The sequence below is a fragment of the Amblyomma americanum genome, chromosome 3 (assembly GCF_052857255.1).
Source record: "Amblyomma americanum isolate KBUSLIRL-KWMA chromosome 3, ASM5285725v1, whole genome shotgun sequence".
NCBI classification, from domain to species: domain Eukaryota; kingdom Metazoa; phylum Arthropoda; class Arachnida; order Ixodida; family Ixodidae; genus Amblyomma; species Amblyomma americanum.
The window spans coordinates 10,142,644-10,169,014 of NC_135499.1; the positions used below are offsets into that span (position 1 = coordinate 10,142,644).

Below are 26,371 nucleotides of genomic sequence, written 5' to 3' on the forward strand. Positions count from 1 at the left end.
CACGTTGGAAGTGCTCTAGTACAGGGGAAATGGGAACAAATAGTAAGATTACCAAGTTCTATATCAATTTTACTGCCGAATGCTATGCAGTCTGTATGGCTGTGTACAAAATAATACAGTCAAACTCACTTATAACAATACTGCTTTTAACAATATATCGGATATAGCAATGGACAGCCGCGGCACCGTCACCTTTGCAATGTGTTCTGTGGTAAAATAAACCGCTTATAACAATGCTATCATCCTAGATTGTCCGTTATAACAATTAAATGTCATTTGGAGCCAACCCTCAAAGAAAAAAACTCGCAAACGCAGCTACCACGCCAGCCAAACTACGCTTACGGCGCAAAAAACGCGTGCGCGTATGCGGAGCCGCCCGCACAGCGGCCACAGCGGCTGTGCATCGCATGGGGTGAGCCAGAGAAGCTTGTATGACTCGGAGGAGGAGAAAAGACGGGCACTTTTCTCTGGGCAGAGGTGGAGAGGGTAGGGAGGCGCTTCCTTTTGTTGCTTTTGTATCCACGTGGGGAGCAGTCCATTCTGAGGGTGCTCCGCCCATTGAAAACGCGTCACGGCATTTCAGCGTGGGCTGCCCCATCTTTCCCACTTTCTTTGGCTCCTGCTTCACGAGCTGCACATGTTCCAAGGGCAGCGTACAGCGTGAAAGCACGTGCGTTGCCAGCGTGGTTTTTATCATCTGCCATCACCGGCCTCGGTCCTGCTGGTTCTGCAAGCCCATCGGATTCCTCCCCAGAGTTCAACAATGGACGATTCTCCTTCAGGAAGCGCGGCCAGCGTGGCTCTACCGGATCAACTGCCGCAGAAGAGAAAGCGAGTGGCAATATCTTTGGAAACGAAGCGGAACATTTTGAGGGAGCACCGAGGTGGTGAAAAAGTGTGCAACTTAGTACGCAAGTACGGCCTGTCACAGCCGACGGTTTCAACCATTATCCGCAACGCGCTCAAGATGACTGAAAACGAATGCCATGCTAGTGCTGGCCATGCTATGGAGGACGCCCGGAAGAGGATTCGGCATGGTGCCTACAAAGACGTGGAGGAGGCACTCTATCAGTGGTTCCTTAGCGCACGTGTTATGAACTTGCCAATTAGTGGCCCGATTTTAGCGGAGAAGGCGAAGCACTTTGCGTATCTCCTTCAAAACACCGATTTCCAGCCTGGTGGTGGCTGGATTCAACGCTTCAAGGAGAGGCACGGAATCGTCTACAAGGCAGTCGTGGGCGAGGCAGGGTCGCTTGATGTCGACGCTAGACGGAAGTGGTTGGAAGAGACACTGCTGTACATCCGCGAAGCATATGCAGACCGGGACTTGTACAATGGTGACGAGACAGGGCTTTTCTTCCAAATGCTTCCGTCGAAGAGACACATGCACTCAAAGGTGATCCCTGTAAGGGCGGCAAGCAGAGCAAATTGCGGGTGACCGTTTTCCTCTGTGCGAATATGGACGGCAGCGACAAGTGGCCCGCCTTCGTAATTGGAAAATCTAGGTATCCCCGCAGTTTCCGTGGTGCTGCGAGGATTCCAGTTCGTTACTGTCATAATAAGAAAGCGTGGATGACGCGTGAACTTTTCCGCAAGTAACTGTGCGAGTTCGATCAGTGGATGCAGCATGAAGGCAGGAAGGTGGTGTTGGTCCTTGATAACTGTACTGCACACCAGACTGCCCAGAAGCTGTCGCATGTGAAAATTTTCTTCCTGCCGCCGAACACGACTGCAGGCTTGCAGCCCATGGACGCAGGGGTGATTGCGTGCTTCAAGGCATTGTATCGCCGGCGTGTGTAGAGCAGGCTTGCTCTTAACCTGGACATTGCTGTGCGTGAATGCCGACCCGCTCCAGACTTTAAGATTTCGCTTCTGATGGCTGTTCAATTCATTTTTTGGGCATGGGCAGAAGTCAGCTCCTCCACCGTCATGAATTGCTTCCGAAAAGCGGGCTTCGCCGGGGATATCAGTCACGCGGAGTGTCGCGAAGCTCCTGCCGATGGAGCGATTACAGAACTTTGGTATACGCTTCGCGGTGATGACGGCGACGCGGAAGGGCTTGAAGAATTCTTGCACGCCGACGATGCAGTCACCACAAATGAAGAATTGACTGACGAGGCGGTCATTGCAGCAGTCACCGGCACGGAAGACGATGACAGCAGCGGTGACGAAGTTAACCGGACCCTGTACAAGTTGTCTCTCATCAGGAAGCCTCAAGAATGATCGAGTCCTTGCGGGACTTCATTTTTGCAAAAAACCTTTCACTCGGACATGTCCAACATTTGGATGCCCTCCAGAACGATGTCAGCAAGATTGCCGCGAAGCAGTCGAAACTCACCGATTACGGGTTTGTTTCAGCAAAGAAGTGAGAAGTGCAAGCTATTTTGCCCTATTTAAATGCTTTCAAGTTTTCATGTTTTCTTTTTTTTTTTTTTTCGGGCACTAAGGGATTTTTTAAGCTGAGAGGCAGCCACAGCAACCTTCTCGTATTTTTTACAATGCCCCTTTCGGTGCCACCAAAACGATGCCTCGGCGGAGCTTGCATGTCACTTGCCTACCGTGACCCCTTTTTGCAGTTGTTATACTTTTTTTCGTGCAACCCGTTTATAACAATTATCGGTTATAACAATGGAATTTTCGTGGCACTTGAACATTGTTATAAGTGGACTCGACTGTACGTGAGAACATCGAAAACGGTATAATATACACCGATTCCCTGAGCCTACTCACAGCGCTGCAGTCAAGAAATGCAGTTGAACCCTTAGTAGGCAGCATCATACACAACATAGAAAATTTTACAACACGAGGACATATGATAAGGTTCTGCTGGGTCCCGAGCCACGTCGGCATAGAGGATAACGAGAGAGCAGACGCAGCAGCTGTACGAGCTCAAAATGGTGAAATCAAAAATGTGGACATACCTTTTAAAGACTGCATGAAGTTGATACATAACATATTAAAGAACAAATGGCAGAAAGAATGGGATAATGAACTCAACAACAAACTACACTTCATAAAGCCCACCTTTGTGGAATGGAAGTCATGCAGACACCAGGAACGTTTCTCTGAAGTAATCTTATGTCGCCTTCACATAGGACACACACACCTGACCAACAATTACTTCCTTACAAAAGAAGACAAACCTGTTTGTGAAAGATGCGGAGATGAGCTCCTGCTAAGCTATATCTTATTCGCTTGTTTAAACCTAGAAAAACTAAGGAAGAATTATTTTAGTCAATTTTATATTCAATGTATTCCATTTCACCCAGCGCTAGTCTTGAGTGATAATGCCATTGTTGACATTTATGATGTTTTTAACTTTTTACGAGAGTCTTAATGAACTGTGAATGCCTCACTTTTCTTTGATACATCTCATCCACTTTCTCACTCCTGAGAAGAAGGCTAAGGTGTCTATTTCATTGGTTAAGGGCCTCGACATCCTTGCCCTGCAAAGGATCACCGCTGAGGTTAGTTACCTGACCCTCTTTAAAGCTTTTACCATTAGCCATTTCAAAAAATTTTCTGCCCTTTACCTTCACTAGGTAGTGGTGATAATAATAATAATAATAATAATAATAATAATAATAATAATAATAATAATAATAATAATAATAATAATAATAATAATGATGATGATGATGATAATAATAATAATAATTTGTTTTGGGGGAAAGGAAATGGCGCAGTATCTGTCTCATACAGAAGAGCGTGTTGTCGGCCAAGTTGGCTTTGCATGATATAGAAGAAGTTAGCGCAAAACTTAGACGAAGATAGATAAGAAACACACAAGACGACAGACGAGCGCTACTACCAACTGTTTATTGGGTCTTAACACCCGGAATATATATCCGAAAAAACAAGCATGCGCAGACAGTTGGAGGCACACACGTCATACACCAGCGCCGTGACGAGGCGAAAGGGAATCCAGAAAATCACATTCAGAAGTATAAATCTGTAAGGAAGGATCACTCGCGCAGCGATCAGATAGCCTTTTAATGTGGAAGGCCTCCAGCACAAGCCTCGCTGTGACATTGGCGCTCCTGCCCAGAATCTTTGTTTTCTCAAATCGTGCCCTACACGTGCTGTCACAGGTAGAAATATGCCGCACAATATTAGCGCTTCTGTCGTTGTTTACTAAATTTCTATCATGCTCCCGTAGCCGGTCATTAATGCAACGGCCAGTTTGACCTACATAAGAAGACCCACAAGAGAATGGTATGCTGTACACCACCCCTGTAGCGCATTTGACATAAGAAATGCCATGTTTCTTTTTGCAGCCACTCTCACAAGGGCCAGAAATGCGTCGGCAAAGCTTTGAAAGCTTGTTGGGGGCTGAGAAGACTAAGGGCACGTGGTGCCTGCCGGCCACCTTCTTGAGGTTGTGTGACACTCGGTGCACATATGGAACAACCACCGGCTTTGATGTCGAGAAATCCGGTCTTCTTTTTTGAGCGCCTTTTTGTTTTTGCAGGAGGGTTTCAGCAATAGCAGAAATAACCGGACCAGGGAAGCCTACCGCCAAGAGGCGGGAAACCTGATTATTAACACTCTCCTGAATGCTATGAGGGCACGATTTAAGAAGGGCAGACTCCAGGCAGAGTGACGCAATAGCTCTTTTCACAACTTTTGAGTGTGAAGAGTCGTATCTCAACAACTCTTTGTTGGCACGGGGGGAGTACATCCAGCACACGTGGCCATTACAGAACCTAAGCTTTAAGTCCAGGAACCGTAACTGTTGATTATCAGGCAATTCATGCGTAAAAACCAGCCCTCGTCCTAATTGATTAAAAACAGCTAAAATCTGAGAAACAACCGGGTCAAGGGATGTAAAGGTCCCAGCCCTTAAAAAGATTAAAAAATCATCTACATATCTAAAAACTTTTAAAACCGGACCATCACGTAAGGCAATTTCCAAAGAGCGGTCGATAAAAGCTAAAAAAATATCACATAAAATTGGCGCTACGCAAGAACCAATGCAAATACCTTTGCGCTGCAGATAAAACTGATTGTCATGTAAGATAAAGGTAACATTCAAGTAATACTCTAAAAGCTTTAGAAAATTATCAGTTGAAATGCCGGCATTAGACTATTTGACTATAATAGACTATTTGGATACTCACCTTTGCGTTCCGGTGACTAACGTTGAAAGCGCATGGAAGTTGTTTCGTAATACTGTCACATACTGTGTAGAGAATTTTATTCCATTAAAAAGAGTGCGTAAACGTCGCTCAAACCCATGGATTACGAGAGAGATAATTCACTGTGGGCGCAAAATAAAACGAATGCGGAAGAAAGCTAAGACAGGAAGTGAGCGGCTAAAACTTCTGAAGAATAATTTATTGACAATGATTAAGAAAGCCAGAAATAATTTTTTCAGTTACAGGTTGGAGGAGTTCATTAAAAGTGACCCTTCAAAATTCTGGCGATTTCTTGGGCAAACTAAAACAGACGTTTCGAAAATAAAAGTCGCTGGCAGAACACTGACTGATCCCTGTAGTATAGCAGAAAGTTTTAATCGCTACTTTCAAAGTGTATTCTCGGAACCGGATGAATTTGTGCATAGATCACCCGCATCTGTTTCTTCACAAGAAATTGTAATCACGCGCGAGGGTGTTCTGGCGATGGTTTTGAATGTCAATACCAGGAAATCTGGTGGACCTGATGGCATTCCTAATTTGTTTCTGAGACGCTATGCAGACCAGGTTTCTGGATTCCTTACGGATCTTTTTAACTTATCAATGAGTTCATGTGATATACCAGATGACTGGCGAAAGGCACGCATTGTTCCTATACATAAAAAAGGGAGTCGCCTATTAGTAACGAACTATCGCCCAGTTTCTATCACTAGTCAATGTTGTAAGATGTTGGAGCATGTTATAGCAAGTTACCTTCAGAAATTCCTTGCTGAACAAAACACACTTTCCCCTTACCAGCATGGTTTCAGAAAAGGCCTGTCTACTGTCACACAGTTGGTCTCAACAGTTCATGAATTTTTGAGTATTCTTGACACTTCTGGACAGTTAATGTGTTGTTTTTAGATTTCTGTAAGGCCTTTGACAAAGTGCCTCATGGTAAATTATTGTTGAAGTTGCAGCGCCTTGGTCTTCCATCTGACATAATAGGATGGATTTATGCTTATCTTAAAGACAGACAACAATTTGTTCAAATTAAAAATTACTCATCCGGCATGCTTTCTGTTACCTCCGGAGTTCCCCAGGGAAGTGTTCTCGGACCATTGTTATTTTTACTTTATATAAATGACTTAGTAGATGTTTTACCAGGTGATGTTTCAATCAGGTTATTCGCAGACGATTGTGTTGTTTTTAAAAAGATCTCGAGCACGGAAGACCACACTTCTCTACAGGCTGCCTTGAATGCTATTGATCTTTGGTGTCAAGAGTGGGGCTTGAAATTAAACGGGGAAAAAACTGTTCTGCTCCGCGATACAAGAAAGAAACACCCCAGCATATTCACATACGAAATAGGCAAGACTGTGATCTCTGTAGTTGATAAATATAAGTAGGAATAACCCTCACAAATAATCTATCATGGTCCATTCATATCACAGATATTTGTGCTTCCGCTTTTCAAAAATTATGCTTTTTGAAACGAAAGCTTGAAAATGCTCCCGTTAGAACAAAACTTTTAGCCTATAACACATGCATAAGATCGAGACTGGAATACGCGTCGGTGCTGTGGGATCCCTACACCAAAAAGGACATAGAAAAATTGGAACGCATTCAAAGAAAAGCAGTGAGGTTTATATTTGGAAAATATAGAAGACTAGATTCTCCTTCACTACTCATGCAACAACATAAAATTCCAACATTAGCAATACGCCGGAAAATAAATCGACTTCTGCTCCTTCATAAATTTTTGTCAAGTAAAGTCCCGTTTAAACTTCCAGATTGCATTCAGAAAGCTACCACCAGGCGAACAAGGCACACTACTCAATACACACTGGCTCCGATTTTTGCAAAAACCAATTCTTACCAGAACAGTTTTTTCCCCAAAACAGTGAATGAATGGAACAAACTACCACCGAGCATTTTTGAATCGAATAACTTTCTATCAGAACTGGAAAGTCTTTTTTTTCCCAGGTAAAGGCGCCTTGATTGCACTGTATTCTTGTACTGTACCATGTCATTTTCTCACTCTTTCTATATTAATGCCTCTTTACGTTGTACTTTTGTATCTTGGACTGATGTCCTTTTTCTTGTATAGTTTTGTTCCAAATTTTATTGTGGACAAGTATTCATTTGTTGCCAGACTTACTGGTGTTGAATTTCTGGACATTTTTCTTTTGTTTGTGTAGCCTTTTTACTTTGCATTCTTTGTAAAATGCCCCTCCTGCTAGGGCCAAAGCATTGGCCTGCAGTATGGTTAAATAAATAAATAAATAAATTAAATAAATAAACGCCACCGCCCCCGAGCTTTCGATACACTCTCTAACAGAGGCCAACAACTCAGCATGTGGTATCGAATAAAACAAATCTTCAATGTCGATAGAAAAGGCAGAGCATACCTGATCGCTGTTTTTAAAAAAATCGGCAACATCAGCTGACTTCTTTACCCAGAAGGGGTCATTAATAGACAGAGGTTTAAGCTTGGAAAGAAGAAATCGGCTGACGTGGTGTTGCCATGAACCCTTCTCACTTACAATAGTCCTAAACGGCATATCTGGTTTATGTGTTTTGGCCGAAAAAAAGACCGACAAGGAATTCTTTGAACTGTTATCAATAGCACTCGCTAAAGGCATCAGCTGCAAGCTCTTGCAAAAGTCAACAAATTTTGTTTTTACTCTGACTTTGCTTCGTTTGACAGGCAAAAAGTTTTTGCCCAGCGCCTCAAGGGTTTTTTCCTTAAAGAGGCCATTTGGTAAAACAACAAATTTGCCGTCTTTATCGGACTGCAGTAAGCACAAATCGTGGCTTTTGAAATGGTGCACAACAGAATTCACATCCACAGAACCAGACTTACTCGGGGAATATTTAGCACACCTTTTAAGGCTGTCCACACCTTCTAGTAGGACGCCTTCTAGTCAAACGCCTTCTCAAGATTCTCCGTTCGGAACTTTGGCGGCAGATCAGGCTCTACCATGACTGGATGTGGGTCGTCTGCCAGAGTTTGTACCCTGACTGGTTCGCCAAAAAGAAGACAGCTGACCTAATGAGTCTAGTTTCGCACGTCGTCGAACAACATTGGAGAGCTGAGTACTGCATTCAAACCAAGGTACCGGCTCACGAGCTCCTTGCTATGAATAGGAATATTGCCTCAAAGGCCAACGATGAGGACAAGGAACGATGCCTACTAGAAGGTGTGGACAGCCTTAAAAGGTGTGCTAAATATTCCCCGAGTAAGTCTGGTTCTGTGGATGTGAATTCTGTTGTGCACCATTTCAAAAGCCACGATTTGTGCTTACTGCAGTCCGATAAAGACGGCAAATTTGTTGTTTTACCAAATGGCCTCTTTAAGGAAAAAGCCCTTGAGGCGCTGGGCAAAAACTTTTTGCCTGTCAAACGAAGCAAAGTCAGAGTAAAAACAAAATTTGTTGACTTTTGCAAGAGCTTGCAGCTGATGCCTTTAGCGAGTGCTATTGATAACAGTTCAAAGAATTCCTTGTCGGTCTTTTTTTCGGCCAAAACACATAAACCAGATATGCCGTTTAGGACTATTGTAAGTGAGAAGGGTTCATGGCAACACCACGTCAGCCGATTTCTTCTTTCCAAGCTTAAACCTCTGTCTATTAATGACCCCTTCTGGGTAAAGAAGTCAGCTGATGTTGCCGATTTTTTTAAAAACAGCGATCAGGTATGCTCTGCCTTTTCTATCGACATTGAAGATTTGTTTTATTCGATACCACATGCTGAGTTGTTGGCCTCTGTTAGAGAGTGTATCGAAAGCTCGGGGGCGGTGGCGTTCCAGAACAATGCCGGCATTTCAACTGATAATTTTCTAAAGCTTTTAGAGTATTACTTGAATGTTACCTTTATCTTACATGACAATCAGTTTTATCTGCAGCGCACAGGTATTTGCATTGGTTCTTGCGTAGCGCCAATTTTATGTGATATTTTTTTAGCTTTTATCGACCGCTCTTTGGAAATTGCCTTACGTGATGGTCCGGTTTTAAAAGTTTTTAGATATGTAGATGATTTTTTAATCTTTTTAAGGGCTGGGACCTTTACATCCCTTGACCCGGTTGTTTCTCAGATTTTAGCTGTTTTTAATCAATTAGGACGAGGGCTGGTTTTTACGCATGAATTGCCTGATAATCAACAGTTACGGTTCCTGGACTTAAAGCTTAGGTTCTGTAATGGCCACGTGTGCTGGATGTACTCCCCCCGTGCCAACAAAGAGTTGTTGAGATACGACTCTTCACACTCAAAAGTTGTGAAAAGAGCTATTGCGTCACTCTGCCTGGAGTCTGCCCTTCTTAAATCGTGCCCTCATAGCATTCAGGAGAGTGTTAATAATCAGGTTTCCCGCCTCTTGGCGGTAGGCTTCCCTGGTCCGGTTATTTCTGCTATTGCTGAAACCCTCCTGCAAAAACAAAAAGGCGCTCAAAAAAGAAGACCGGATTTCTCGACATCAAAGCCGGTGGTTGTTCCATATGTGCACCGAGTGTCACACAACCTCAAGAAGGTGGCCGGCAGGCACCACGTGCCCTTAGTCTTCTCAGCCCCCAACAAGCTTTCAAAGCTTTGCCGACGCATTTCTGGCCCTTGTGAGAGTGGCTGCAAAAAGAAACATGGCATTTCTTATGTCAAATGCGCTACAGGGGTGGTGTACAGCATACCATTCTCTTGTGGGTCTTCTTATGTAGGTCAAACTGGCCGTTGCATTAATGACCGGCTACGGGAGCATGATAGAAATTTAGTAAACAACGACAGAAGCGCTAATATTGTGCGGCATATTTCTACCTGTGACAGCACGTGTAGGGCACGATTTGAGAAAACAAAGATTCTGGGCAGGAGCGCCAATGTCACAGCGAGGCTTGTGCTGGAGGCCTTCCACATTAAAAGGCTATCTGATCGCTGCGCGAGTGATCCTTCCTTACAGATTTATACTTCTGAATGTGATTTTCTGGATTCCCTTTCGCCTCGTCACGGCGCTGGTGTATGACGTGTGTGCCTCCAACTGTCTGCGCATGCTTGTTTTTTCGGATATATATTCCGGGTGTTAAGACCCAATAAACAGTTGGTAGTAGCGCTCGTCTGTCGTCTTGTGTGTTTCTTCTCTGTCTTCGTCTAAGTTTTGCGCTAACTTCTTCTATATCTGTCTCATATATTGTTGGACACCTGAACCACACCTTAAGGGAAGGGATAAAGGAGGGAGTAAAAGAAGAAAGGAAGAAAGATGTGCCATAGTGGAGGGCTGGGGAATAATTTCGACCACCGGGGGATCTTTAACTTAAGTGCACTGACATCGCACAGCACATGGGCGCCTTAGCGTTTTGCCTCCATAAAAACGCAGCCGCCGCAGTCGGGTTCGAACCTGGGAACTCCGGATTAGTAGCCGAGCGCCCTAACCACTGAGCCACCGCGGCGAGTCACTAGGTGGTATGAAATAACATTTTAGGTCCTTTACACCACCGTTTCATTTTTTAATATAAAATCCGGCTCAAGACAATTTTTCTCTATACCTTGCGTTTGGTGCATGATGGCCTTAGCCGCCTATGTGCCATAAAACCCAACACAACACAAAAAAATACTGCAGACTAGGTCATGCGACTCTGAACAACCCTCAGTTGGTTTCACAAGGCTAGGGCACTTCATATTTTTTAAAAGCTTGGTTACATTTAGCTGGGACACCTGGTATATAGACAAATGAACATGTATATGACTGTCTGAAATGGCAGTGCTTGGCCTGCTGTGCGAATCCTACGGCTGCTTGATGACATCACCCTATTTTTCTTGGGACTGCTGGGATTTTCTGTACCATCTGCGACAGCACACTCACACTAACAAACCAACACACGCAGCTGGCTTTTCTCATAATGGGACTAGTAATGCTTTCACATTGAAACAATCTCAAAATTTTGTCCTTGACCAAATGCAGAGGGAGTATTGAGGAGCATGCAAAGTGAGATGTAACATATGCAAGGCTGCTCGTAGAAATTTTCCCAGTTGTGGTTACAAAATCGAAAAAATTTTAAATTAGTTTGTAGTCGAGGGTTTGACGGCATTCCGCCTGGTTAGGAATCGTGATGAAGAGATTTACTGGTTACTGGCCAAGGTCCTTAAAGATGGAAGGACGTTTCGGGAGCTCTATGGCTCCCTTGTTCACTATCTAATTTGTGCTGAAACAAAATGCCGCTCGGCTGCGAAATTTGGCACTAAGGATCGGAACATTATGGACAGTGTACTGTGAAAGTCGCAGTAAAACCCTTGGAGTTGAGAAAGCGCCAGAGTTGTCCTTAAGCGAGAGCCAAGGAGGATTGTTGCCATACTAAACACGGGCTGCGAACCTGCAGAGAAAGAAGCCCTGGTTCTGTGTTGCTCTTGGTAGCACTAGGTTGTGGGTGCAAATGGGGTTTCAGTAAGGCATCCTGGCACCACTTTGAGTTGCCACATGAGAAGGGATTGCAGGCCACGTCCCGTGCGGAGGCCCTCTCCCAGGAGATGGCGGAGCTGCGGCAGCAGCTGTCCCTGGTGCAGCAGGAGCGAGAGGCACATGCCCAGGAGCAGGCACAGCTGTTGGCCCAGCGGACGGCCGCCCATGAGGAGTCCCAGCGGCAGGCGCGCACTGAGCGGCAGGCCTTGGAGGAAGAGCTGCAGTGCACCCGAGAGCGAGCAGAGGCACACGCAGACACCTGCCGCCGCATGCACGCTGACATGGATGCCCTGCAAGGTGAGTTAGGAACAAGCCTTCCTTAGCATGGTTTTGTTATTGCAAAACCAAAACCACGCCGACAGGTCCCCTGCGCATGCTGTACTGTACATGGTGCAGCTGCGCGGGCTGGCCTAGAGCCCAATGTTTTTGTTCTAAATTTTTTTATTGGTCTCAGAGGTGCAGTTGCTAGATTCTAGCAGATGAATATTGAGAAGGATCAAAGCGATTGCTGTGAAACATCTGCAGCAATGCACGTGGGCCCAACTTTCCGCTGTCCTTCACAAGCTGGGCTGGGCCCTTTTCGTGCGTACGCGCATCTCTTATCGCAGTGGTCTGAAACGAGACGATTGCCGCCAGTCAGGTTCACAGCCAGCTGTTGAATAGATCGTGTCAAGAATGTTTCTGCACTTCGTTTCCAACCTCTGAGCACGTGGCGGTGGCTCGATGAATGTCAGCGCATTGTTTTTATTCAAGGCCCAGCATTACCACGTGTGGGCTTTGCCGCATGCTGGCAGTCAATTTTATTTTGAAAGAGCAAGTTAACTCTGGCGACCAGTGCAAGATACTGTCATTTGGGAATGTCATGATGTTTTGCCATGGGAAATTCGTAATCTCTGAATGTTTAGGAGCTTCGAATAGTGAAAGTACAGCGTATGTCGAATCTAATTCAAACTATTCAAAAACTAGTTTAAATATTCGCACACTCCTGACGTATTCATTGTTTGAACGCAGCAGCTGCTTTTTAGGGCAACAGGAAGGACGGCTTGCCATGTAATAACCATTATTGTGCAGTTAACATCTGCTTTTCCAGCATTCTCTCATATCCCGCTGTCTTGTCACAGCAGCACAAGTGCAGAATTATGCGCAATAACAGCAAATTTCTTTTTAAAATGATTGTCATCACATTGTACTGGGCTGCACAGCTGAGGATGCGTCTCAGACCTGATGGTTATATTTTTCTGGTTGGTTTCCTTTAGTGGCATGTTAAACAACAAAATCGTGCTGATTCATGCAGGAATCATGCATTTCTGTCTGGAGGATGTTGACTGGTATATTAGGTTAACTGTTTATTTCTAACAGACAAAGAAACAAGCCAGGAGAAAAATATTAAAAGTGACTGCTTTGCAAGGAATCCTGCCTCAGGGGCTCATTTTTTGTCTCTTTCAATTCTAATATTCCCGCCTTTGGAATCGGCCGACAGCCGCTTTGATCTCTTGCGGTTTAGAACCCAGCTGGTAAATGACTTTAAAAGAAAATACTTGCTCCAAACCAGTATGGTTCTATTTCTTCTCACTCGTTCAGCCGTGCTGCTGTGACCAAGGGAGGAAAAAAACCACTGTGGTGCATGCAGGCACAAAAATATGCACAATGGCATAAATGAAAGGAGCATCAAGAACAGTTCCTAATTTATCGAGCTTGAGCAGGTGTAGCAGGGGACGGCAGAAAAGTAGTTGGTTCGATGAGATTAAGGAGTTTGCGGGGATACGGTGGGCACAGCTGGCAAAGCACAGGGTTAATTGGCGAGACATGGGAGGGGCCTTTGCCCTGCAGTGGGTGTAGTCAGGCTGATGATGATGACGACGATGAGCAGACCATTGAAAGATTACGTGGCAAAGCAAGGTGTTCTGGTCGAGTAGTGTTCTTTTGGCTGTGGAGTTTAAACCATATTGCTGGGGTCTCTACAGGATGTGGATGTGGTCCAGAGTGGCAGCCCCGCAAATACATTGTGACTGACTAAAGCAGTGCACTGATGTTCAAAAACCACCAAATTTGTGAAAGTAAATTGTGAGCATGCTCTTTGGATGTCTCTCGGAGTAAATGTTCGACGTGGCGAGGGTCCCCGTTTGTGTGCAGGTCAGCTGTCCCAGGAGAGGTCTGCCCGCCAGGAAGCCATGACCCAGCACGACCGGCAGCTGGCTCAAATGCAGGCCGACCACCGCCATGAGCTTCAGCAGCTGCACATGGAACATGAAGCCACCTGCAGCCGCATCTTGCAGGAGCAGGTGCACTACACCACTTGTTCATTCTGTGGGGAGACAGTAACACTGCATCTCCAGGTTGTTTGAATTGTTGGGCTCCACTGGAAATGGGTTGGCCCATGGTGTTTGAACTGGGTCCCCTGGATGCAGAGTGCAGTGCTTGGGAAAAATTCCAGGGGTGCACTACTTAGCTGCAGTAATGCAAAAGAATTTTCCTTACTGCGGCCGATTATGTAGCTGCGTGTTCTTGTCTTTACGCTTTGCCATTTCTAAGTCGTGTTTTCGCTCTAACTTCGGTTCTACCTCATCCCAAGACGTGGGTCCAGTTGCTACAGCATCTAGTAAGCACACCGAAGTGTTAATTGATTAATTGCTTAATTAAGTATTCCAATTAAATTCCAGATGAATGTGCAAGGTAATTCACTAATCGGTCCAATCAATTTTATTTCATTACATGATTAATTATTTGTTTGTGACCTAATTGAACACAATTGAATTTAATTGTTTTTAATTGATTTAGTAATTATCTAATTAATCGACCTGACTAAATTACCAATTAGTTTGAGAAAGCAACTGCCTATTTAAACTTTTGAGTTGTCAAACTAATTACCAGGTTAACTCATAATTTTCGTGGTTTAATTATTTTATTAATTCATGCTAATTCCATAATTATTTATTCAACTATTTAATAATTTATGACTGACGGTTCATGCAGACACGCTCTATCAACACGCTCTGATGACAGGTCCTATACATGCCACTCATAAGACAAGAAATGCTTTCGCATTAAAATGAACCATATAAGAATGATAGAATATGCCGGCGAAGTAATGATTGCAACGATAGAATTCTGGTAGGAAGACTTGGCCATCATGTCTCTAAGGGTTCGTTTAAAGCGAATGACATAGAAAAAAATTGGCAGTGGCTTAGCTCGGCTATGCCAGTATATATGTGGCGAGACGTACATGTTTCTCTAGCTGAGGCTGTTGTGGTTATTGTATGTTTAGCAATGAGAAACGTATAGGCTCCATCTCGGCGGCTATGCGCCATTTATTACGCTCGGCAGTCTGGCATCTCCATTTGGCAAGCCGTTCCTCTCTCTGTTCTGGTGTCTCCATGGCTCTCTTCGCTCTCCTATACTCTTTCTTATCAGCCAGACCAAGGAGTCTGGCTGATAAGAAGGCGGTGCTGGTCATGAGCTCTGAAAAAATGGGCAATTTGACGTAATTCTTCAGTATACGTAGCGGCTTGGGAGACAGTTATAAATTGTGGGTCGGTAATTGAGTATGGTGTCCAACATGGTGTAAGACTTAGAGTTGCACAAAAGAGACTCCAGTAGTTGCTTGTATGGTAGAACATAGTCCCAATTTGAGTGGCACGAAGACTTGGCCATTGTGTCTCGAGGGGTCTGCTTAAAGCGCTCGATCATGCCCTGCATCTGGGGATGGTGTGTGTGGTGGCCAGTACGACTCTACTGAAGAAGGACTTCCATGACGTCAAGACAAGAAGAAATGGTCCCAAGCACTGAGCAACTCCCAGGGTGCACCGTGATGTGGAACGATGTTCTTAAGTATAAAACTGGCGACGTCATGTGCCGCTGCAGTTGTTATTGTTAACAATGCAGTTTGTGCAATAGTATGTGAGATGATTGATGGCAACAATGAACCGGTGGCTCCCTGTGGCAAAGTGTGCTGGGGCCCATAAAGGTGTATGAAGAAAAAGGAACGCCGACCAAAAGGTTGTTGTTTAAAACGAAGACGTTTCGGCTTCCGTACGGAAGCCTTGATCACGGAAGTGATCAAGAGCGGACGCACTGGGGAACAAAATTGTACATGCCCCATCAGTAGTTCCAAAGACGCAGGTGGGCTTTCAGCTGTCCAGCATAGGCACACTGCAGGTCATTGTGATAACTGGCCCTCATGTAAAGCCCTCACCTGAGGGCCCATAAGGTATCGGAATTGAGTAAATTAATCTGATATAAATAATGGAACAGAGATGCCGTGGATTGATTTTTGACCGCCTGGTCGGTAGTTCCTTCTGTAAGTGATGGGCTTGATGGCAGAGAGCTCTGGAAGGCAAGCACAATGATCTGTTGGTTCAGAAATAGGGACTTAAAGCAACACAAGGATCCTTGCACTGCTCAGAAGCCATATCAGTGGTCTGAAGAGAATAAGGTGCGAGAGAGAGGGTGGCTCAGGAGCAGAGGGCACAGGGAAATTTTGTGATTGTGCAAATAATCACCAAGCATTTCTTTTCTGTGACTGAATAATTAGTCTCTACTTTGGTGAGCGCACGGCTTGCGTAAGCAACAACGTACTCATGGAAGCCAGGTTTGTGCGGACCAATGCTGCTGGCATCCAGGTGGAGTTCTGTAGGGGCGGAAGGGTCAAAATAATGCAAGATTGGAGGGAAAGCGAGCAGACTGTGCAGCGTTGTAAAAGCTTCGTTGCATGCAGGAGACAAGTTCTGGTTGCCGGCGAGAAGTTGTATCAATGGGACAATAATTGCAGCCGAATTCCTGACAAAGTGCCAAAAGTAAGAGCAAAGGCCAATAAAGCTTCGTAGTAGGAATGCACTTATAGTGGTTTCTAATTCAAAGCGAGTAGTAACTTTCTTTGAGTAAGGTAGAAAAAGGTAGAACGGTACAGTAAGCATTTCAAAATTATGTATTTCTCAAACGCGCAAGGCCATTACATGAAAAAAACTAGGAGCGCATTGAAGCTTTGCCATACTCACTGAAGCCGTGTCGACTTACTGCAAAAATGGTAATCAAAAATTGGCGGAGATGACCTACATGCGGTGGCGATGTATCTGTGGGCTGTGAGGCCTATATATGTGGGGCCTCCAACTGCTGCTTTTAATTGCGACTGTCGCTTTTAAGAGGTAAGTCCATGACCCCTGCTAGGCGTACTCTGCATCAGGCGTCGGAAAGAGGGCATCCATCTCTGTATGCCTCGTGATAGCTCCCCTTTGTGCTCACACCATTATGCTTGAAGTTTCACATGGAGAAAAGCGGTTGTGGCAGCTGCAGTCAGTTCAGGCTCAGTAGGGCATGTTGCCAGGCTAGTTGGTTTAGCATTTTGAAACTTGGGAAAAACTCCTTGGTGCAAATAAATTCACACGCACAAAAGATAATTTATTTGCGCCAAGGTGTTTTTTCCAAGTTTCAAAAGTTGAGACGCATTCCGTAGAAGTGAAGGAGTCGCACCTCCTCAGTTTAGCACGATACACTGCCACAAGGAGCCACTGTGCATGTGCAGGTCACCCTGTGGTGGATGCCACAGGGTGCCAGTTGGACCAGTCAGCACGTGCACACTGGCGGCGCGTGGAAGCGGATGACGCTACGCGAAATCTCTATTGATGCATGGGGCCGTGCTGGTTATGGCATGTGCACACAGCTAGTAACACAGCCACAGGCACCTGGCAGATACAGATCTGGACACTGCGCTTCCGCCAACTCGCGTCTGTTGCCTGTAGCATGCGCAGACTGATTGTGGCATACGGGAGAGACTTTCATCACTTGATCTCACCCCCGCTGCTCCCTGCGCATGCACAGCGTTGCACAGTGACGCAACTTGGCGCGTCGCCTGCTTTCCTTGGCGGCGCGGCCCAAAAGCCACTTGCAGTGCTAACGTGCACTGCAAATTCAAGTCACGTGCCTGAGCATTGTCGCCAAATTTGCCAGCAGCGGTACGGCTATCTCCTGTTACCAACACTGCGGCTTGCCATGGCAGCTGTCGTGTCAATGGCATCTGAGGAAGAAATTTTGAAAACATTTGCTGGATTTAAAGCAGCAAGGCAACATGTGGATGGGATATGCACCATCTCGTGAGGCATTTGTGGATCTCCAATGCAACCTCACCTCCATAAAAATACATTCCGAACTGAGCACTCCTACAGTGTGAAAGGTTGGTGCTTGCGTATTATCCTGGCTGAGTCAATTTTTGAAGCACACGCTAAAATAAGGATACGGCGTGCACCGCAAACGGCTTTGAAAGTATCAAAGACTGGGAAGGAAAATGGATCCAATGACGATATAAAGAAATGCCAACACGTACAGCTCAAGCGCGTGCCTTGTGGCACAGTCTCCACAGCCTCCAACTGCACTAGTTCGAGGTTCCTAGCGCCGCTTTGCCGATTACCTTCTACAGTTAATACCAGTGCTTGCGAGCTACGCAATGGGTACAGGTTATTTATTTTCCAAAGTTGTTGCTATGCAGTGCGCAGTGCTGAAGGAGAGTGGCAGAGTGCCTGCTCTTCGCAAAGAAATGCAAATGATGAAAACCATATAAATGCTAGTGTCAAGGTGCTGAGGAGCATGGAGGACTCTGCATAGACCTTTCTCACTGCTGTTGTGTTTGCAAAGCCATCCCTGCGATCCGGCAACACTCACCAGCTGCGTGCATATTGTTGACGCCGCTGTGGAATCTGATGCCTCCACACACCTTGCATTGCTAAAGTAGAAGCGCACGCTAGCACTGCGACCAGCTCTTGGGCCATGGCGCCGAGGGAAGTGGATGGCGCGCATAGCAACGCAATGCACGCATGCGCAGGGAACAGCGGGGGTGAGATCAAGTGATGAAAATATCTCTCGTGGCATACGCATGGGAGCGCAGGCACACAGCGCGAGTTGGGGCTGTGATTACGAGCGTGCAGTAGTGCTTTATCGGAGGAGAATTGACGGAAACACAGTGCGAAAAGAACGAAGACAAGAACAAACACACTTGTCCTGCCTTGTGTGCTCCTTCTGGTCTTCGTTCTTTTTGTGCTGTGGTTTCCGTCATTTCACTATGCACTCTCCACGTGAGCAGACAAAATCGGAGGAAGTACACTGAACTGAAACCACTCGCAGCGGGACTTCCAGAAATGTTATTCGCTCGAAACGAATATTTCACTATTCGACCGAATATTCGCACATGCCTACTTCGTGGGTCTTTTATTGATTTCATATTCATCGTCTCATCATCAGCCTGACTACGTGCACTGCAGGACAAAGGTGTCTTGTCCTATACCAGCTGCAGCCACTGTGAAGGGAAACTGCAGGCTATACATTACGTCACGTCAGATGGCAAAACAAAGAAACGAGACGCATGTGGGAAAAAAACTAATTTAAGTCTTGAGAAAAGATGATATAAGAAGACACAAGAACAAAAAAAAAAACGCTCGTGAGAGGCACAGGAGAGAGCTTAAAAAGGGGAAATAGAGGTCCACTAAAGTTTTAGTGTTCTAATGCTGAGCCCGTTATGTGGTGCGTCGGGTGAGGAGGCGTAGCAGGGCATTGGTGTAGTAGTGAGTGAGCATCCGTCGGTGCTCTGACGGAGACCTATGGTGAACAGTGGTGTCCACGGCAGACATCAGTGCCACAGTGTTGGCGTAAGGTGGAGAGTGGTGTCCACGGCAAGCGTTATTGCTGCCGCATGGACCCGTCACACATGTGGGACCATGGCACATCCCCCAGGTCAGGTGGGAGGCGGTGCAGCGGTGTAGCTGAAGGCGACCTGTATTCAGAGACTACCTGCTACAACGGGTAAAGCAGAAGGGAACAACGGCGCCTGGGTCTGGTGGCTGAGGCTGTACGTCGGTGGCTGAGGCCCAAGCACGGGAACCCGGGGGGACAGCAGATATGATGCATGTCTGTCACTGATTGCGTTCTTTCTTTTCTCCCCGGCACGCCCTCCACGTGTCATGTTCCACTTTCGCTTCTCTTCCTCATACGTGACCTCGTGAGTCTTCTCCAGCTTCAGTGTGGCACTGGCTCCTTACAGCCACATTATGCCAGCAAACTTCTTTCTCTCATCCGCCTACCTACCACATTTACACATTGTAAGTCGACTCGAATGTAAGTCTACCCCCCCCCCCCCCACCCCCCCCCCCCCCCCCAAATCACATTTCCGGAAAAAAAAATACTTCGAGGTTATGTAAGCTTGGCCTTGAATAGTTGAACGCGATAGCATTATCCAGCGGCCACCGTATATCACCAGCCGCTATTGGCTGGTACCGCGCGCGGGCGTGCCCGTTGGCACATTTCAAAACGAAAATGTATTAGTCATTGGACTACTCGTCTACACTTGCGCTGTCGTCCTCACTAGCGCTGCCATCGTGATCGCTGCTGCGGTCCCACAGCTTGTCGTTCTGACATCGTCGTGCAGTGAAACCCTGCACTTCGCGAACAGCCACATGACGACATCGTATGGAACAGCCAAAAATTTTGCCTTGCTGCAGCTGCCATGCCTGTACCACCTGTTGGGAGCGTTTTACTTGCGGCCCGGCGCACAGTTCGTTTCTTCGGCGTGAAGAATGACAGCCATCTTGAATGTAGCCGTGAATGAGTGCCGGTCACTTACCGAATCCAGAGCACGAATGACGAAGCACTACATTAAACACTTTTGAAACGCGGCCGGCAGCAGTCGAATGTGTCAGAGCCAAAGAGAAATTACGCGTGAGTGGCGTCGGCTCTTCCGTCGGCTACCGACACTCCCCGGCACCGCTGCCATTCAGCATGGCAGTGACGTCGCGATTGGAACAGCGACTGCAGTGGCCCTTCCATCAACTATCAACGCTCCATTGAGCGCCGAGCGCGCATTTGAAACTACAGTCGAGTCCACTTATAACAATGTTCAAGTGCCACGAAAATTCCATTGTTATAACCGATAATTGTTATAAACGGGTTGCACGAAAAAAAGCATAACAACTGCAAAAAGGGGTCACGGTAGGCAAGTGACATGTGAGCTCCGCCGAGGCATCGTTTTGGTGGCACCGAAAGGGGCGTTGTAAAAAATACGAGAAGGTTGCTGCGGCTGCCTCTCAGCTTGAAAAATCCCTTAGTGCCCTAAAAAAAAACAAAGAAAACATGAAAACTTGAAAGCATTTAAATAGGGCAAAATAGCTTGCACTTCTCACTTCTTTGCTGAAACAAACCCGTAATCGGTGAGTTTCGACTGCTTCGCGGCAATCTTGCTGACATCGTTCTGGAGGGCATCCAAATGTTGGACATGTCCGAGTGAAAGGTTTTTTGCAAAAATGAAGTCCCGCAAGGACTCGATCATTCTTGAGGCTTCCTGATGAGAGACAACTTGTACAGGCTCCGGTTCATCTTCGTCACCGCTGCTGTCATCGTCTTCCGTGCCGGTGACTGCTGCAATGACCGCCTCATCAGTCAATTCTTCGTTTGTGGTGACTGCATCGTCGGCGTGCAAGAATTCTTCAAGCCCTTCCGCGTTGTCGTCATCACCGCGCACCATAGACCAAAGTTCTGTAATCGCTCCATTGGCAGGAGCTTCGCGACACTCCGCCTGACTAATATCCCTGGCGAAGCCCGCTTTTCGGAAGCAATTCATGACGGTGGAGGAGCTGACTTCTGCCCATGCCCCAAAAATGAATTGAACAGCCATCAGGAGCGAAATCTTAGTCTGGAGCGGGTCGGCATTCACGCACAGCAATGTCCAGGTTAAGAGCAAGCCTGGTCTACACGCGCCGGCGATAAAATGCCTTGAAGCACGCAATCACGCCTGCGTCCATGGGCTGCAAGCCTGCAGTCGTGTTCGGCGGCAGGAAGAGAATTTTCACATGCGACAGCTTCTGGGCAGTCTGGTGTGCAGTACAGTTATCAAGGACCAACACCACCTTCCTGCCTTCATGCTGCATCCGCTGATCGAACTCGCACAGCCACTTGCGGAAAAGTCACGCGTCATCCACGCTTTCTTATTATGACGGTAACGAACTGGAATCCTCGCAGTACCACGGAAACAGCGGGGATTCCTAGATTTTCCAATTACGAAGGCAGGGCACTTGTCGCTGCTGTCCATATTCGCACAGAGGAAAACGGTCGCCCGCAATTTGCTCTGCTTGCCGTCCTTATAGGGATCGCCTTTGATGCATGCGTCTTCGACGGAAGCATTTGGAAGAATAGCCCTGTCTCGTCACCATTGTACAAGTCCCGGTCTGCATATGCTTCGCTGATGTACAGCAGTGTCTCTTCCAACCACTTCCGTCTAGCGTCGACATCGAGCGACCCTGCCTCGTCCACAACTGCCTTGTAGACGATTCCGTGCCTCTCCTTGAAGCGCTGAATCCAGCCACCACCAGGCTGGAAATCGGTGTTTTGAAGGAGATACGGAAAGTGGTTCGCCTTCTCCACTAAAATCGGGCCACTAATTGGCAAGTTCATAGCACGTGCGCTAAGGAACCACTGATACAGTGCCTCCTCCACGTCTTTGTAGGCACCATGCCGAATCCTCTTCCGGCCGTTCTCCATAGCATGGCATTCGTTTTCAGTCATCTTGAGAGCGTTGTGGATCATGGTTGAAACCGTCGGCTGTACTTGCATACTAAGTTGCACACTTTTTCACCACCTCGGTGCTCCCTCAAAATGTTCCGCTTCATTTCCAAAGATATTGCCGCTCGCTTTCTCTTCTGCGGCAGTTGATCCGGTAGAGCCACGCTGGCCGCGCTTCCTGAAGGAGAATCGTCCATTATTGAACTCTGGGGAGGAATCCGATGGGCTTGCAGAACCAGCAGGACCGAGGCCGGTGATGGCAGATGATAAAAACCACGCTGGCAACGCATGTGCTTTGACGCTGTACGCTGCCCTCGGAACATGTGCAGCTCTTGAAGCAGGAGCCAAAGAAAGTGGGAAAGATGGGGCAGCCCACGCTGAAATGCCGTGACGCGTTTTCAACGGGCGGCGCACCCTCAGAATGGACTGCTCCCCGCGCAGATACCAAAACAAAAACAAAAGGAAGCGCCGCCCTACCCTCTCCACCTCTGCCCAGAGGAAAGTGCCCACCTTTTCTCCTCCTCCGAGTCATACAAGCTTCTCCGGCTCACCCCATGCGCCTTGCCTCATATGCTTCGTCTGATCTTTTCACAGCCGCTGTAGCCGCTGTGCAGGCGGCTCCGCATACGCGCGCGCGTTTTTTGCGCCGTAAGCGTAGTTTGTCTGGCGTGGTAGCTGCGTTTGCAAGTTTTTTTCTTTGCGGGTTGGCTCAAAATGACTACATTTAATTGTTATAACCGACAATCTAGTATGATAGCATTGTTATAAGCGGTTTATTTTACCATAGAACACATTGCAAAGGTGACGGTGCCGCGGCTGTCCATTGCTATATCCGATATATTGTTAAAAGCGGTATTGTTATAAGTGGATTTGACTGTAAAAAGAAAACTTGGACACTTGAGCTTCCTGCAGAACGCGATTGCATTATCGGGCTGCTGCCGCTTATCAGCAGCTGCAGTCTCCAGCCACGTGTGGGGTGCCAGTTTGCTGCTTATCGATAGCCGCCATCAGCCGCCGCCCGCGCAGGGTGGGGATGCAAGTTCTGCGCGTTGACATAGCAGCTGCTCAATGCCAGCACCAAGAGCGATGCGACGGAGCCACGCAGCAAAAAGGCAACCACGCTGTAGTGTGCCCGATATCTCGTTTGTCTCGCCTTTACTTATAGTGCCATGTTTTCGTTTCGATTGTAAGTCGACCCCCCACTTGTGAAAAAGACAGCGACTGAGTTGTCAGTAGCGCTCGTCCTGTGTTGTCTCTGCACTGTCCTGTCTTCATGCGCTATGTCTTTTTCAAAAGTGATGCACCAACAAGCCCAAAGTTCTACCTTGTATAGATCCCCCCACTTGGATTTTCAAATTTTGAAAAATAGGTCGACTTACAATCGTGTAAATACAGTAACTTCCTGCCACCCCCTGATGTGCTTGCCTTCTCTTGGTATCCAGTCCGTTACCTCAAGGACCGGCGGTTGTCTTGCCTTCGCATTACGTGCTCTGCCCAAGCCCATTTCTTCCTCTTGTTTTTGACTAGGATGTCATTAACCCGCGTTTGTTCCCTCACCCACTCTGCCCTCTTCCTGTCTCTTAACGTCACACCTATCATCTTTCTTTCCATAGCTCACTGCACTATACTTAATTTGAGGCGAACCCTTTTTGTTACCTTCTGCCCCATAGGTGAACACCAGTAAGATACAGTCCTTATATACCGTAAAAACCGGAATATAGGTCGAACTTTTTTTCAAAAACTATGGTGAAAAGTCGACCCCCGTCTTATATACCGGTCATTGGCGGAAAAAATACGGAAGTCTTGCAACAATGGGTGGCTGAAGTCAACAGCCTCCATCACCATCGCCATCAGCAGCAGTGCCGCCATTTTGCGTTTCAGTAGATGCAAAGTGGAAGCTAGCGGCAATTTACCGTCGCCTTCAAGAAAAACACGATTGAGTACGAGGAAGCTCACGGGAACCTGGCGGCACAGCGCGAATTTGGAGTATCCGAAAAGAGCATTCAGTACTGGTGGAGGCAGAAGCTGCGTATTACAACTTGCAGCAACCAGAAGAAAACATCATTTCGTGGGCAGACCGTAGTGTATCGAGAATAGGAAGGAAACGTTGCGCTGCGAGCAAGATCGCTGCCTGTGACTGCCGAATGCATCCGCGTGAAAGCAGCAGTATGTTTTTGCAGGCTAGTTGGTGCCTAAGCATTCTGGGTTTTTTGCGCAAAAGACACGACACAAAAGAAATGAGGTAGACAGGACAAGCGCTTCGTTTCTTTTGTGTCGTGTCTTTTGCGCAAAAAACCCAGAATGTAAAGTGGCAGAGATCGCGCGTGCCTTTAGACTCACGAGGGCGCAATTCAAAGGCTCGCCATCCTGGTTGCGGCGATTCATGAAGAGGAGGGCTTTGCTCTACGGCGCCGTACTTGCCTGTGCCAGAAACAAACACGCGGGCCGATTGGTGCGCGATATTGTCAAAAAATTTGCCAGGTGTACATACAAGCAGCATTTAAATGAAATAAAATACTGTCACCATTGTGCAACATATCGAGTCGCATTTGTTTCAAAGTAAGGATGTCTTTCGGTACTTTTCCCATTGAAAAAGATCTTTTTCATTTTTAGAATTGGTTAGTTAGGGGGTCGACCTATATTCCGGTCCGACCTATACTCCGGTTTTTACGGTACTTTTTCTCTTGAGGGATAATGGTAAACTGCCATTCATGATCTGAGAGTGCCAAAAACGCCCCACCGCATTCTTATTCTTCTAGTTATTTCACTCTTTTCATCGAGATCTGCGGTCACTACCTTCCCCAAGTAGACATATTCCCTTACCACTTCCTGGACCTCTCCACTAATTGTAAACTACTGTTCCGTTCCAAGACAGTTGAACATTGCTTTTGCTTGCTGCGTATGAATTTTTAAACCAACCTATTGCTCTGCCTGTTGAAGTCATCGATAATGGTTCTTGCAGTTCACCCCCTGGGTAACTTAGCAAGGCAATGTCATCAGCGAATTGCATATCAATCAACCAAAGGACCAGGCAAGCTTTCGTAAAGGATATTTCACAATAGATCATATTCACACCATTAATCAGGTGTTAGAGAAATGCACAGAATATAACCAGCTTCATGTCGCCGCTTTGACATGAAGTCTCAGGTGACATTCAAACTTGATTGTGAGTTTTCGGGAAAACCACCTTCTGTGGCTGGATATGAAGCCCTGTTTTTAACTCAAGATCAACATAGGCAACAGTGTCACCACGGCATGCAATTTATATCTGCCAACATGCCTCCAGACGAGTCAATCGAACAGCAGAATTGGTAGCTCGTCTGCGTCCTGGTGCATTTCCGAGAGGATGAGCGCTAACAAACTGTCGATACGCTCCTGCTGTTACGCGGACGACAAATTCTTCAGAATCAACAGGGTGGGAACATATTACATATTGAACGACGAACTTCTGATTGAAGAGTGGGCAAAGTGGGTGAGGGAACAAACGCGGGTTAATGACATCCTAGTCGAAATCAAGAGGAAGAAAGGGGATTGGGCAGGGCATGTGATGCAAAGGCAAGATAACCGCTGGTCCTTAGGTGTAATGGAGTGAATTCCTAGAGAAAGCAAGCGTAGCATGGGGCGGCAGAAGGTTAGGTGGGTGGATGAGATTAAGAAGTTTGCAGGCATAGGGTGGCCGTAGCTGACAAAGGACAGGGTTATGTGGAGAGACATGGGAGAATCCTTTGCCCTGCAGTAGGTGTAGTCGGGCTGATGATGAAGATGAATCGCAGTTTACTAAGGTTTTCTCCATTAACTCTTATCCCCAACTGTTCCCAATCCAGCATTGGCGAGGCTGTGTCTCCCTGCCTTCCTTATTGGAATATTATTGCCGACTTTAAGGAGGGCTATGGGAGCTGTGCAGCCATCATAGACATCTTCCAGTATTTTTACACAGGGATATTCTACAACCTGGTTCCACAATGCCTGTATGACTGCTGAGGTTTCCACTGAGTCGAATGCTTACTCGTAATCTGTGAAGGCTATATATAGGGGTTGGTTGTATTCCGTGCACTGCTCGGTCACCTGGTTATAGCGTGAATATGAATGTGGTATATGGTAGAGTAGCCTATAGACTGTCTCTTATATGAATGCATGAATTCATAGATGTGGGCTTCGGAAATTCAGTAACTGTATAGAGCTTGGCAGGGTTCAGTAGAACCCTGTCCTTGGACACAAAATGGCCTAAGGTGGTCAGCAGTCGGGAGCCAGCGCAACACTTCTTTAAATTGAGCTGTATGCCAGA

The 26,371-nt window shown here is 46.6% G+C and overlaps 1 protein-coding gene across 18 annotated transcripts in view; it reads left to right on the top strand.

Annotated features, from left to right (window-relative positions):
• LOC144124450 (uncharacterized) overlaps window positions 1-26,371 on the top strand; it is a 425,125-nt gene that overhangs the window by 192,827 nt on the left and 205,927 nt on the right. For 9 of the 18 annotated variants that reach the window (XR_013313175.1, XM_077657111.1, XM_077657115.1 and 6 more), the window contains 2 exons: window positions 11,580-11,850; window positions 13,687-13,835. Coding sequence is in view for 16 of the 18 variants with exons in the window: in XM_077657111.1 (XP_077513237.1) it covers window positions 11,580-11,850; window positions 13,687-13,835 (420 nt within the window). In the remaining 2 variants the exon portion in view is untranslated. The remainder of the gene's footprint in view (window positions 1-11,579; window positions 11,851-13,686; window positions 13,836-26,371) is intronic. The other 9 variants (XR_013313176.1, XM_077657122.1, XM_077657123.1 and 6 more) reach the window with 1 other exon arrangement.